Raw genomic sequence first — 15,069 nt, 5'->3', positions numbered from 1 at the left:
TGCGGCCTTCTCCAGAAACCGGACCTGAACTGGAACCCTGAAACACGCGGGACGTGACAAGGGATTCCTCACCTCGTGAATGCACTTATCTTGTGCATCCTTTCCTTCCTTTTTATAAATGGCAAAGCAGGCCAGGAAAGTTAAAGGAAGGACTCGGCGAACTTGGGAAAAGGGTGTGGTGGGGGAAACACACAGAACCAGGCCTCACTGTCTAAGACTTTGCATTGTATCACGCTATATTTCCGAACTGCTGTCTAAGCTTTTTTTTTTTTTTGCTATAATATAAAAGAAGCACTTCCTTTTTACGGTGCTATTCCTTCAGACAATAAGAAAATAACTACATCAACTCAATACCTCTGCATATTAATTCCATTCCTAAAGGAGATCATATGCAAACCGGTCAATAATCGGGCTGATAGAAATTTCTGGAAGAAGAGAAGTTATATTCAGTCAATGAAAGTATGTGAATGTTTCTTTCCTGTCTACAGTAATTCCAATAAAAGAATGTTTTCCTCTGAGCTGCTCCAAAAATACCTGTATCTGACATGATTTGGACAGTTTTGTGGGTTTATTTTTGTTTTGTTTTTATGAAAACTGTGTGTTCTGATCCAGAAGTTTCATGCACATTAACAATGGGGAGGAAGGTTAAATCTTTCTCCTCCTCCCTTTCCCACCCCGTCTTTGTTATGCAAATGACCCTGGGGATATAATGCAGAACACTAGCACAGAGAAGTTTTAAGATATTTTAAGAAGTGCTAAGACATACAAAAGAATTCTAGAGACATGGAGTGGAGGTGAAGGGAAAGAACTTCACAAAAAGACACCGAAACACTAAAACACTTTCGCTCACTTACAGTTTTCCCAAGGTCTAGGGCAGCTTCTGAGGAAAGTCAACTGGATTTTCCCACCGACTGTACTCACTTAGTCTTACTTTGGGGAAACCATCACTCTTATTCTAAAAACCCTAAAACCCTGCACGGAGCCCCTCCAGCAGAGGGAAATGGAACCTGGCTCTGGGCTATTTCAAGCTGCTCTCCCAGATCCCTGCTCCTCCAAGAGGGACTTGAGGGCAGCTGTTCAAGCTCCAAGTTACCCCAACCTCCACAATCCTTTGATTCAAAAAGCTACAAAATGCACATTCCAAAAATCAAGAAGAGAAATTTGAAGCTTAAAAGCAACACAATGAAATCCACGTAGCAATAATCACTAACATTTTCTACAAGAGATTGGTGGAAGAGGGTATTTCAACAATGCTGACTGTCAAATATTCATTAGAAAGTCAGGTTTTGGTTTGGGATTTTGGTTTTGTTTAACAATTTACTTTGTTTCTCGTCTAAATGGAGCTCTTATTAAACTCTGAAGCTACATTTTCTAATCCACAAGAACAGCCTGACTAAGCTAATTGCCTGGCCTGGGATACTCTTTTCTGAACGTCTATAAGTAGAATCACCTCTGTACATGGTCACACTAAGCTCCCTTGGGTTGCATTCTTTTTTACTTCAAGGGAATGAAAAGGAAGCTAGATGACAAATTGATGATGCAGGTGATCTCTACAAGCATCACTCCAATCTGGCTGTCTTCAGTTCTCCCCATCTTAGGGAAATCTTCCCTCCCTCAATCTATCTATCCCCAAATGCTTGAGTCAAAACCCTGAAAGTTATCCTTATACTCCCTCATTCATGACATCCAATATATCACTAAACCCTAATAATTCTAAAAGAGAGAGAGAGAGAGAGAGAGAGAGAGAACAAAAACATGTTAGAGGCATCCACTTCTCTTCATCTCTACTGCTACCATCCCAGGCCACGCCACCCTCATCTCTTGCCTGGACTATTGTCATAGTCTCCTAGCTGGTCCCCTAGCATCCCTCCTTCTCCCTCCAATCCAACTTGTGGTTACACAACAGGTAACCCTTGTGGTCAGACCTGACCACTGCCGTGGACTATATTGCAAAATCCTGGCCCTGAAGAGCCAGGCCCCTAATTGACACCCACACCCTTGCCTCCCATCTTACGCTTCTTTTGCCCACTGCAATCCAACTGTATTGGCCCTTTAAGCTTCACAAACTTAACCAGTCACTTTCTCTCTCTCTCTCTCCTTGTTAAATGATCAAATCAAATATATACATGTTCACATTTTCTCCTTGCCTGAAATCCTCCTCTGCCCACTTACCATCTAGATACCTCTTATTTTAGGTCTCAATTTGGCACAGCTTCCTTAGAAAGACCTTCCCTGACACCATCTCCCAATCAAAATTAGTCCCTATTACACTTAATCACAGCACCCTCCCCTCTTTCCTCAAATTGCTTACACAATTTGTAATGATATATTTGATGTCAATTTTTTGAATGCCTGTCTTCCTACTAGATTCCAAGTTCCATGAGATCAGGGAACATATCTGCATACCTGCAAATACTTGTTAAATGATCAAATCAAATATAAATATTCTGATTCCTATTTGAAGTCACATAGCAGTGAATAATTATTAGAGCAATGCTAGACATTGTCAGGAATATAAATAAGGACTGTGCTAGATATTTTTCTTTAAAGAATTGACAATAAAATAAAATACAAAAATAGCAGATTTCCCTGCACTCTGGAAACTTGTGGATTTAAATCCTAAGTATATATTATTTTTTTAATCTTGACTTCTGGGTGAGCTATATCTATACATATATTTAAGTTTCATAGAACAGTAACAACAAAATAATTCCTGGGTTAAATACAGTCTTGGCACATGTGGCTAAGCAAAAGCATAAATAATTTATATGCCATGACCACACCCACAATGTTGATTTCTGGGAGGTGCATTGCCTTCTACTATATCAATAACAGAATAAAAGGCTGCTATCTTTCCTGTCCTTACAATACACCTATATCCTAATGTTCTACAAGGAAATATATATAACTAGAGGCCCGGTGCATGGATTTGTGCACTGGTGGGGTCCCTCCGCCTGGCCTGCGGGGATTGGGCCGAAACCGGCCTGGTACACAGATTCGTCCAGGGCGTGTCCAACCCATCTCGCCCAGTCCCAATCAGCTGGACTCCAGCAGCAAGCTAACCTACCAGCTGAAGCATCTGCCCCCTGGTGGTCAATGAGCATCATAGTGACTGGTCGAAGGGTCCAATGAAAGGTTGGACATTTAGCATATTAGGCTTTTATTATATAGGATAGTGTGTGTGAATACATGTGTGTGTGTCGACACATAAACTTGTACCTTCCACAGGGAGACTAATTATTATATAATAATATTGGCAACATTAGGCAGACCACCACTGTGGGAGTTTGAAATATGCAAAAAAAAAAATCTGTTAATTTATTCAAATGTGTTCAGCTGTCATCAAATTTAAAAATATGCCTCCATGTTTCATCTCCTTCAAGATCAAAGGTACATTTTAAGTTTCTGTGTTTCTTTGATGGCATTATTTTTCCATCTAAGCCAAAGTGGTTCAGAATGCATGAGGTACTTCATATTTCTGAAATTCTAGGGGTAGGAATAATAGCAATTTTGTTATAGAAAAATTTCAAAACACACCAAAAAATGTTCAACAATTCAAAGTTACTACTTTTAATAGCTGGTGTTTTGTGCATAAGAAAATGGGTTTTTTTAAAAAACACTGGTCAGAATCATTAGAAGGAAAATATGACTGCAATAGTGGCTTATAGGACTCATAGTCTCAAAATACAACAAAAAAAACCTTTAACCTAAATTCAGATAATGATGGGGGTTTTTTTACTGGATTTTGTTACAATAAAATTTCTTAAAATACCTAAAGCCATAAGACACTCACTAATTATATAATCTTGGATAAAAGCTAAATCAGTCATAATGTGTTTATCAAGGGAAACAGTATTGCATATTTAATGATTCAGCATCATTTTTCAATCCTGTGAATAAACAAACCTTGTTTTTACAAATGAATGTGTCTGTTCTGAAGGGATTATATATTTTCTTTGAAGTTAACCTTTTGAGGCAATCGAGCACTAATGACAAGATAACTATGAAGAATTTCAATTAAAAGACTAGTCTAACCTGCACACCTGGTAGAAAAACAAGCAAGGCTTTTCTAAATACATTTACTATCCAATTAATTTCCTGAAGCTTTGTCCCCCTTTTTTTTTAATTTCTACTATCTATGCACTAGGAGCTACAGATCGCAAATTCAACTCATTTCTCTCCTTTGATTAGACTTCACTGGGCCAGTTACAAAAAGAGGCTGATATTTCTGCCTTCTTCAGCTTCTCCTAGCTCTGCCACTTACTGAGGTGAGGAGAACTGATGTTTCTTTGGCTCTAAGTAATAGACTTTTGTTGCGTAGAGAAGGGGTGTCTGTCTGTCTGTTTTTGCTTTTTGGGGTTTTTTTTCTTCAACCTTGATAAAGTGAATCCAAATGCTTTTTAAGCTCAGATCCACCAGTTTATGGAAATCTCAACTCTTAATTCTTTGCTTTCCTCAGGTTAAGAAAACAAAAGAAAAAGAGAACCTACCCAACCTTACTTATGTTACATAGAGAAAACAGAAAAAGGTGAATATTTATTAAGCCCTTATTATGATGAGGCACAGGGCGAGATCCGCTCATTTGTGGCCTTGCTGTATTTTTCCAGCAACCTTGAAAGGTAGTTATTATAATCCTGGAGAGTCTTAGTGTCTCACTGTAGGTAAAGGCTCAAGCCCGGACAGAAGTCTGTGTCATCGAGATGGAAATGCCTTTGCTCTGTTGAGAACACTATTCTTTGAACTTGGAAATGCCCCCACAGAGTTCCAGAAAGATTACCAGTTACCTTGGCTATTGTTGCTCAAGTAGAGAGAGATTGCTTTAGGAATGAATAGGATAATGTCTTTCTACCTCTAATTCTTTCTTTGGTCCATCATATGTATATATACTAGCTGCATTTGATGTCAGTTACAGATGTATTTCATGCCCTAAGATGAGCCAGTATAGTGAATGGGCATAAATTCACTCACTCTGCACACAGCACTTACAGAGGGTACAAAAGAAGTACATGGCACCATCCAGGTAGTTGTTAGTTAAGAGTGTCATCTCAATATGCCAAGGTTGCAGGTTCAATCCCCAATCATTTATTACCCTTTAGAGAGAAAAGGGAAGGAGAGGGGAAGAGGAGAGGAAGAGAGGGAGAGAGAGGGAGAGGGAGAGAGAGATATTTGTTGTTCCACTTATTTTGTTGCTTCTTATTGTGCCCTGACCAGGATTGAACCTGCAATGTTGGCATATTGAGATGACACTCTTAACCAACTGAACTTCCTGGATGGTGCCATGTACTTCTTTTGTACCCTCTGTAAGTGCTGTGTGCAGAGTGAGTGAATTAATTTATACCCAGGTGGAAGGTAATTACATCACAATACCTTTGACAAAAATGGGGAAATACCAAAGAAATTAAGTCTGTTTGAAGCCAAAACCAATGATAAATTCAGTTCTGGCCATTTGAGTTGTAGGTGACTTGTGAGAAGTATAAGAGGAGGAATTGTACAGGCCATTGGAAACCCGGGACTGGAACACAGAGAGGATAGAGCCAGCACAGAGGACAAATGTGCTCTGAAGAGGAGGGTGAAGATGTAAGAAAGACAGCTGAAGGTTGAACCCGGATAATGGATGACTATTCACTCTTCAGAAGAGAGGAGAGGAGAAAGAGAAGGGACGGAGGGGAGAAGAGGAGAGGCAAAAGGGAACAGAAAGAGAACCGAGGGAAAAGGGCAGGAGGAAGTGCAGACATGAAATCCAAAAGGTGAACATGGAGATGGAGAGGGTAGGGGAGCACAGTCTCAAATCCTATGAAGCCAGGAAAATACGAACAAATAAAAGGCCTTTAGATTCACAAGAATGCTCACTTGTATGTAACCCTCTAGGAAGCTTCAACATTATGGTATAGACAGAAATCAGTTGAAAACAGATATAAAAGGAAATGGTGACCAAGAAGTAAAGGCATCAATTACGGGTAGTGCATTCAAAGATTTAAACATCTAAATGATGACAATAACTAACAGCACTGATACTAATACTGCTTCTTATATACCAGATACTGTTCTTAGCACTTTGCACATATTACCTCTCCAACACCATAAACTAGGTACTATTATTACTTGTATTTTACAGAGGAGAAAACTAGGTACAGGTACGTAAGTCACAGAGCTAGTAAACATCAGAGCCAGAACTCTAGTGCAAACTTCCAGAACCTATGGCTCTTAACCAATGTGTACACTGCCCTCACATTTTTAAAGAAATCATTATTAACATTGTGTTCATTATGCACCCCCAGTGCTTAGATCAGGGTTTAGCACACAGTAGGCACTCAATATTATTTTTGTTGAATTAATGAATGATTAATTAGAAAGAGTATGAGGATCAAGCAAAAGGATGAGAGTTGTTTTTAAGGACTTCACTCTGGGATTATTTAAGCTTCATTGAAAAACTCCTCTATTTTCTCAATGCTATAACTATGTGAAAACAAACTCATTGTGCTTTAATTTGCCCTCCACCCCCACCAAAAAGAAAATATGCCAGTAGCCAAGAAAAAGACTTCTAGAGAAGATCAGGATAAAGGTTAACTTCCCCCCTCAATCCAAGTGAGTTATTTGATTTTTTAAGTTAAACTTGGTGATCTGAGGCTGGCCCTGCAGTCTCTAAATTGCCAAAATCCATTTTCCCTCTTCCACTGAATACAGAATAGGACTGTAAGCTACTCCTCAAGGCAAAACACTCAGAAGATACTTACCTGGTAAGAATCAATTCTCAATGATAAAACTTACCATAAGCAACTCCTATCTGCAAAGTTGTTTTAAAAATAATTTAAATGAAATATAGAAACTTCTAAACAGTTCTTTCATGCATAAAATAATTGAGCTTTCAAGCCCTTGGAGATGTGAACAAAAGTGATGGAAACTATTTCAGCTGTATATCAAGTTGGAATAAGAGATGAGCATGAGATCACTTACACATTCACCTCCCATGCTCTCATGAGATCCATCTGATTGGCCCCATACAATGCGATTTCCATTTTCAAATGTACACATTGATTAAGTATTTTAAAGTATGCAATTAATTATACAAGCTTACTTAACAAATTTAATCAGCATTGGTTTTGGGGGGAATCAATTATAGGCTTGTTTAATGTAGGAGACATAATAAAAAAGCATTTATTCAGCTAGTACTAAGTGCTATGTGCTCCTCACAGTGGAGGATATAAAGAATGTGTGAGGTATGACCCATATCCTTACAGAGCTTAGGTCACATAGGGACATTTTCATGACTTCCCAGTTCTCTGTCATTACCTTTAGAAACTGCTATGATTGTGTACTTTAGCTCAGATCTCAAATCACATATTTCGTGAAATCAATAGGACTTGGTACATAGTACTTATTTCTCTCATGGGACTAGACCCCAAGAAAGGTAGAAATTCTTTACACCAAAATTTCAAATAGCTTTTCAACCACTCTTTCTAAATTACTCTGCTCTTTATTTAATTTTCCTACCTTTTTCCATGTGAAAACTGATATCACAAAACTACTATCAAGAATTATATAAAGATATCTCTTTAAGAGTAATTATATACAACCAAATACTAAAATAACATCTAAAATACACACTGATTTATGAGACTATATTATTATTATTGCCCTTATTCGATCAAATAATTTTCAAGGCTAAACCTTTCCAATATTAACTCCTACATTGTATTAAATAAGGATACTTAAATAATTCTTTTTATTCATTACTCAACGATGAAAAGGAGTCATGCCATACATTATTAAGTCAGATTATTTGGTGGAATATAGTGAGAATTTTTTTTTCAACTTAATTAAGGTACAATTGACAAATAAAAATTGTATATATTTAAGGTATACGACTTGATGGTTTGATGTATGTATACATTGTGAAATGATTACCACAATCAAGCTAATTATTTTATCCAGTACCTCCCATAGTTATCATTTTCATTCCTTTTGGAATGAAAAATGTATGACAAGAACATAAGATGAAATTTTTTATAATTCTACTCTGCTATTGGTAAAGGAAAATGTTTTATAAATATCCATTTTCTAAAGCACATCAAGACTACTTCCTTTAACCTCAGTTTCACAACAATTACCACTGGTTTTTGGCTGTGACTTGTTATTTATGTTTATTTGTTTTCACAACATAGTTATTTTATTCATAAAATTACTATATGGCATATTTTAATTTTCCCATTAAAACTAATTTTGTTTAGGACATTTCAAAGCATATCTCAATATGTGGTTTCTAACCCTCCCAAAAAGAAAAAAATAATTCCTATAATCAAGATTGAGACTTGCTGTTAATAGGAAACAACACCTCTTAAAGTAAGATTACCTCCAATCATATTTTTGGGGTAGTAGGTTTGGAGAATATTTGTTTTAGCTCTATATTTTATTTTAAAAGTTTGGATAATATCAAAATACTAGAATCATATCCTAGGCAAGTAACCATAAATCTGTGAACTGTCAATAAAATCAAGGTACTGTCCTGAATTGATTCCTTCACCAATTTGATATAAATTGTATCAAGACATATGCTAGGAAACAAATTTTATTAAGATTTTTTATATGTATATTCATCTCTCCAGGATGAACATTATTTATGTGGCATTTTCTTTATATTTTATATATATCACCACCATCTGCAAAAGTAAATCTTTTGCTAGTCTAAAATTTATTTAAATTTATTCCTTTACATAAATTGTTTTTATTAATCCCCATTCATTTAGTCACAAAACATTGGTCACCATCAACTAAAATAAGATTGTCATAATTAAAAGAAATAAATACCTTTCTTTGTTTTACTTTCCTATGTCTTATATTTTAAATATTTTCTTCCAAGAGTAACAACTAACAACATTGATTTTAACCTCCCATCAAACTTGAGGGGGGGAAAAAGAAAGAAAACAGAAAAAGAAAATAAATAGCAAGTACTTGGTTCACCTGTGACAGAACCTATAGTGACCTCTTGTGGTAAATCCTAACTACAGAGCTTTGGAGAATAATACACACGACCTTTTCCTAGGCCAGACACTGGAGAATGTGGAAGCATTGTTTGTCCATGCTAGCAAACAGCTATTGTTAACAATGAAAGTCAGAGATAAATATTGACTAAACTAAAGGATTTCTTTTGGGAAATCTAACCAGTCACTGTCAAAATACTCATAGCTGCTCCCTTCTATCAAAAAAATACTGTCTATGTTTCTGTTAGTAGGGCAGTTAAAAGATGGCTAGGTACATGGATTTTGTACACACCCTGCTTCCGGAATCAAGCAAAAGGTAGACAACAGTGAATGCCTTCAATTCTAATGAAGACAACAGTGTCCTGGGATCACCAGCTCTCTAGTCAGGAAAGTGCTGCATTTGTTATATAATGCAGCATGGGCTCCAAAGCAAGAGACAATCCTCTGGCTTATGTGTATGTATTATTTAGGAAGCTGTCAGTGTAATTTCAACCTCTGTGATATCTTCATAGTGAAGAGGTACATTATAATACCTGCGTAAACCAATGCTTCTAAGACACTACATGGTTTTATCAATATTTCCTAAACAGTGGTTTAGATGTTAAAGAAAATCTTCCAAGAAAAAGTATCAAGAAATTTATACCCAAAATACCAATTTTTTTCACCATTTCTTTTAAAGTGTATAATGCTTAAAAGTTATTATTCCTTTTTTGTTTTCGTTTTAAATCACTAGTTTCTCTATTTCCTCTCCCACCGGTTCTCCTTGAAGATTTCAGTCTTTACAAATATTAATTACAGTACAAAAATAATTGTGGGTATTCCTATAAGAAATCACTGAGTAAAGAAATGGCTGTGCAACCTGGGTACCTCTAGAAAGGTCGAAATTGAGTATCTTGAACTTCTCTTGAAAGTTAAGTGGCTCATAAAATGCTACCACTTCTGCCTACTTTCCTGAGCCCATTTTTTTCTCTAAAGAGAAAAACATTTCTAGTGTTTCATAATGTTTAAAATATTAAAGAGTAATACTTAATTTCTAATAAAAATACATTATTTTCGAAATTATAATTTTTCGAAATGGCAACCTAGTTTACCATCACCCAAAATAACCACTTCTGCTGACTTCTCAAGGAATCAAAGACAACATCTGAATAGCATGTGCTGCCAAAGATATAATCAAATTGAAGACCTTGGAAATGTTTTGTTTTGTCTTTTAATCTAAAATTCCCACCTAATAGTCCTAAAAACTGTTGTTTTATTTCAGTGATTTTTCCCTTTACCCAGGAGCTTACTGCTCCTTACAGCCTAATATATGTTGATGAATAGCTTGCATAAATAATTGAAATTAAAATAATGGAAGATAGCCTAATAATGTTCCAGACACAGAATTGGTCAATAGAACTTTGGGCCGGAGACTTTATATGGTGTTATGAACTCACCATATAGTTCCCAAACTTTCCCTACCTACCAATTAATTCCTGCTAGCCAAAAAGAAAAAAATATATATGTATCTAAACCTTGCTTTTTATGCTTTTGACCTTTACAACTTCTTGGAGTAATAATGTGCTCTCTATACCTACTGGAATCACATGCCAAGAATTAGTGTAATTCCTTTTATTCGTCTAAAATGATCTTGCCTTTTATCTTTAAACTGAAAGAAGGAGTTTCAGTATATTTCTAATATTTTGGTATTTGTCTATAAAGTGTGTGTGTGTATCCATCCTACTCAATGGCCCTCATTATTTTATTTTACAGACTTTGAATCACCAGTAATAATTTGAAATGCCTTCCCATAACAGACTGAGTTAACTAAATAAGGAAAATAAAAAAAAAAAAAAACCACATCAGGTGTGAAATAACAGCAACTAGGCTACAGTGCTACTCTAGGGCACAGAATATAGCACCATTATTCTGGGAGATTGCAACTGAGGAGTTTGGAATTTTACTAGGAACTCCTCACATTTGTTTAAAAAGTATACCCAAATATACCACACTCCTTGCTCTTTGGTTCTGCATCATCAAGAAGTTCTCTGATGGATTTCTAATTGGCTGAGATTTCAGCTCATTAGTGATATCCACAGACAAATAAGCCTGTTTTGTTTTAGCTTTGTGTCTGTTTCCCTTTCATGTCTAATCTCTCTTCCTCTGTCCCTCCCTCCCACCTTCCTTTCCTCTCTCCCCCTTCCTCCCTCCTGCCCTCTGTATTTCTGTTACTTTCTACATTTCTGGGTGTGTGAGAAAGAGAGGGTTTTCTTCTGCATCTATCTTTGTATCTAGGTGGATGTTGGTCCATATGTTTATCTGTGTGCATCTCTATGTATATGTTTCTATTTCATCTGACTCTCACTAAAAGATCTGATCTTTTCATAAGAAAGAAATGATGTTGTATCAGAAAGAGAAGCACTTCATGGGGTAAAGGTAAACAGACAATCCCAGGCTATCTCTCCAGTTCTTAAATATATTGGGAGTACTGCCTCCTTTTCTTTCTTTTTCCACTAAAGCTCTACCAACACTTCACTTTCAATGTTGTTAATTTAAAGCAAGCATGTCAAACTCAAAGGCTAACATGAGCCAAATAAACAAGGTTTAAGTTTATGTGGGCCGCAAAGGAACAAAAGCTTCAATTTTCATTTCAAAAAGTATAGCATAAAAAAAAAAAAAAAAAGAAAGAAAGAAAGAACAAGAGCAATGATAGCCCTAACCGGTTTGGCTCAGTGGATAGAGCATCGGCCCTCGGACTGAAGGGTCCCAGGTTCAATTCCGGTCAAGGGCATGTAACTTGGTTGCAGGCACATCCCCAGTGGGGGATGTGCAGGAGGCAGCTGATCAATGTTTCTCTCTCATCGATGTTTCTCTCTATTCCTCTCCCTTCCTCTCTGTAAAAAATCAATAAAATATATATTTATTTTTTAAAAAAGAGCACTGATAAAAATTAATGTTTTCTTCCTGACACTTGGCATCTCTTCTCTGCTACTATCTTTCCTTCTTCGGGGGAAGTCTTGTTCGCAGTGATTACTTTCAAAACTGACCCAAAGTGAATGTCAGTAATTCTGGATCTGACAGGAGACTTATTTCCTTTCAAATTGTAAATAACTGCTCACACCGTTATATTGGCTGGGCCGCAAACATATTCGTTGTGGCCGCATGTGGGCCGCATGTGGCCCGCAGGCCACGAGTTTGACATGCTTGATTTAGAGAACAGTGAAATCTTCACTGTGACAAACTCGATCTGTGATAATTCTGAAGAGCATTTTCTCTATTAATCTCAATTAAACAATTTCTCAGCATGAATTTATTTCTCTGCCAAATCATATAGAAATGGCAACTATGGGAGACTCTCACATGAATATGTAGACCAATTTAATACTGTGATCCTTATTTTCCAGGGTTCTTCCTATAAAAGTGGTACTGAGACTTTCCAGTACTTATTACATACACATGTGCATATACTAACCTCAAGTATCTAACACATTTCAAACAAGGCTCAGAGCTTTTGAGTAGTGGTATGAAAAGTTATCCATAAGCAATCAGAGATGGTATGTAAAATGCCAAAATAGATAAATTTTCATTTGCATTAGGTGCTTCCATGGCAAGAACCATTGAACCAATGAAGCATTATAAGCATGACATGTAGAAAAGATAGAACAGTCACTCGTTTAGATGGAAGAAGTAAAATGGAGGCAACAGAAGCAGATATTTCTAAGCCACACAAGGTAAGTCTCAATTTCATGGTATTTCTGAAATAAAAAAGTAATTTAAAAACCCGCTCATAGTTCCAGTCTGTACATGAAGTTTCAAAGATGCTGTATTAGTAAACTTCAGTCAAAGAACTGTGACCTTCTGGTTACCCTGTAGAGCAGCCGAGAGCCCATGGTTTTATTCTTTATTCTGAAAAGTTCTTTCACAGACCAAACTACAAGGAGTTGAAATAACTCAAGAGGATGAGAAAGCTGAAATAACACTCACGTACCTTAAATAACTGATTCTAATAACCTTTAAATTTCCCCAACTGGTTGTTTTAACAGTAATATCCCCTTGTACTTGAGGTCTTGAGTAATATGAATACAAAAAGGTAGTAGACAAACATAGAAATTGCCTACCATTGTAAATTTATATTTTACATCATCATAGAAATCAAAAACACATTTGAAATTACACTGGGATGGCTAAAAAATATTATAGGTTTCTTAAATTAGAGCAGGCCGATTAGCTTTTTTTTTTTTTTTTCCAACCCAGAAAGTCTACTCTAGGCTTGTATAGTACCAGGTACTGACCACAGTGGAAGAAATAAAGTTACTCGTCAGAACTTTATGAAAAATAGCTTGGGACATTTAAATATATATAGTCCCAAAATCAGAGGAAATATGTGCAAGCCTAGTTTTAGAAGGGATCCTAATGTAAGAGTTAATATAATATATTCTACCAATTCAGGGAAAGCATAATTACAGTTAATGATTTATTGTCATTTGAGTGTGCTTTGGTCTTACCCACTAGGCAGGGAACTTCTTCAGAACTGAAGTGTCTTAATCATTTCTTTATCCAAAGGACCTCACAGAGTGTCTGTTGTATAAGGCACCCAAAAATATATTGTTTTAATGAATGAGCAAATGAATGAATAAACACTTATGGAAATATAGAGAGTATTTCAATTGCTTTGGTCTAAGCTCCACACTAATCAACATGCAGAAATGTCTCTCTCATAATTCTCCAAGCAAGGGATCCAAAATAAAATACAGGCCTCTAAGGGAGGGGGAGGGGGGACACTTTAAAGGATACTTTACATATCTTCCCTATGAAATTTGAAAATTATGTAAAAGAATTAAAAACAAGTAGAAGATGTAGAGATGTCAGTAAAATGCAAAGTTTACAAGGTCTTAAAATGTGAAATATATAAGCATCACCATTCAGAACATCGTGGAGGAAATAAATGCATAAATGGTGGTATTTTAAAGACACTTTAAGGTAAGAAAACACATCAGTAGCAAGGTAAAATGGCATTTTTAAAATTCTTTCTCCAGTTACTATAAAAGCATAGAAGCTATTGCTTCCCTTCTACATTGCTCCTGTTTAAGTCAAATCAAATACCATATGAATCATTATAGGTCAATGCACAATTAAAAACAAGAAAAGAAAAACTTTCAACACAAATGTGGCCATGGTAACTGTCTTCCCATTTTTCAAGTACTCTCTTCGTTAGGTTCAACTTCAGTTACTCTCCCGTCCAAGGTTCCCCTCAGCGGTACCCACTGGGCCCAAAATCCAGAGACTGAATCCTATCAAGTAGCCACTTTTGCAGTCATTCCCAACTTGAGGGAAACCCTGGCACTGAGGTTAACTAAACTCTACGAATTTGTTCAGTCTCTGCAACCTCCTTGGGTGCGGGAGGGTGGTGTGGAAAGAGGATGAACAAGAAAACCTCCCTCACCAAACTGAAATTCAACTCTCTTCTCTAGACGTGTCTACACCCTACCAGCTCCCCCTTAGCTCCCTCCGGTTCCTGGTGCTGGACAGGTGGGAGGGGGGGGGGGTGCGCACGTCGAGAGGAGGGTATGCAACTAACTTTCCACCACCACCTCATTCCTGCCCCCACCCCAAATCAGGTCCGGCTGGTAACTGAAGCCACCAGGTAGGGTTGTCTGCATCCCCCACCCCCTCTGGGAGAGGGACGGGATGGGGAGGATGGGGGGGCGCGCGCGTGGGCAGGACAGCCGTGGGGTGTTTTGAACTGCAACTCTTCTTACCACTGGAGCGTCTGACGATGTTCTCCAAAAATGTGTTCTGCGGTGCCACCAGCCCTCTCTTGCCCCCCGGCATCCTGGGTCTGGAGAGCGGCGGCCAGGATCCGCGGCGGGGGAGGGGGGGATGCAGGAAGAGAAGGTGGAGGAAGAGGAGGAAAAGGTGGAAGAGAAGATGGAGCCGAAAGAAGAGGGGGCGCGGCGGCGGCGACGGGGTCCCCAGACTGTGTCTCCAGCCCGACCCGGATGAGCAGCTCTGGGGAGGAGGACCAGGCAGTTCATGGTAGTAGCGCTCCCCCGGCCGCCGCTGCCCAGACTGTGGCGGTGCCGCACACGGGGCTCGGGAACTGCAGGCTCCG

The 15,069-nt window shown here is 37.7% G+C and overlaps 1 protein-coding gene across 1 annotated transcript in view; it reads right to left on the bottom strand.

Annotated features, from left to right (window-relative positions):
- KCNH5 (potassium voltage-gated channel subfamily H member 5) overlaps nt 1-14,789 on the bottom strand; it is a 258,352-nt gene extending 243,563 nt beyond the window's left edge. Inside the window, exon 1 of the mRNA XM_008138968.3 lies at nt 14,717-14,789. Within this exon, the coding sequence (XP_008137190.1) occupies nt 14,717-14,789 (73 nt within the window). The remainder of the gene's footprint in view (nt 1-14,716) is intronic.
- Nucleotides 14,790-15,069: the final 280 nt, after the last annotated feature.

The sequence above is a fragment of the Eptesicus fuscus genome, chromosome 5 (assembly GCF_027574615.1).
Source record: "Eptesicus fuscus isolate TK198812 chromosome 5, DD_ASM_mEF_20220401, whole genome shotgun sequence".
Classification (NCBI taxonomy): Eukaryota; Metazoa; Chordata; class Mammalia; order Chiroptera; family Vespertilionidae; genus Eptesicus; species Eptesicus fuscus.
The sequence above is the reverse complement of the archived record's forward strand: the minus strand, read 5'-3'. Positions and strand labels throughout refer to the sequence as shown.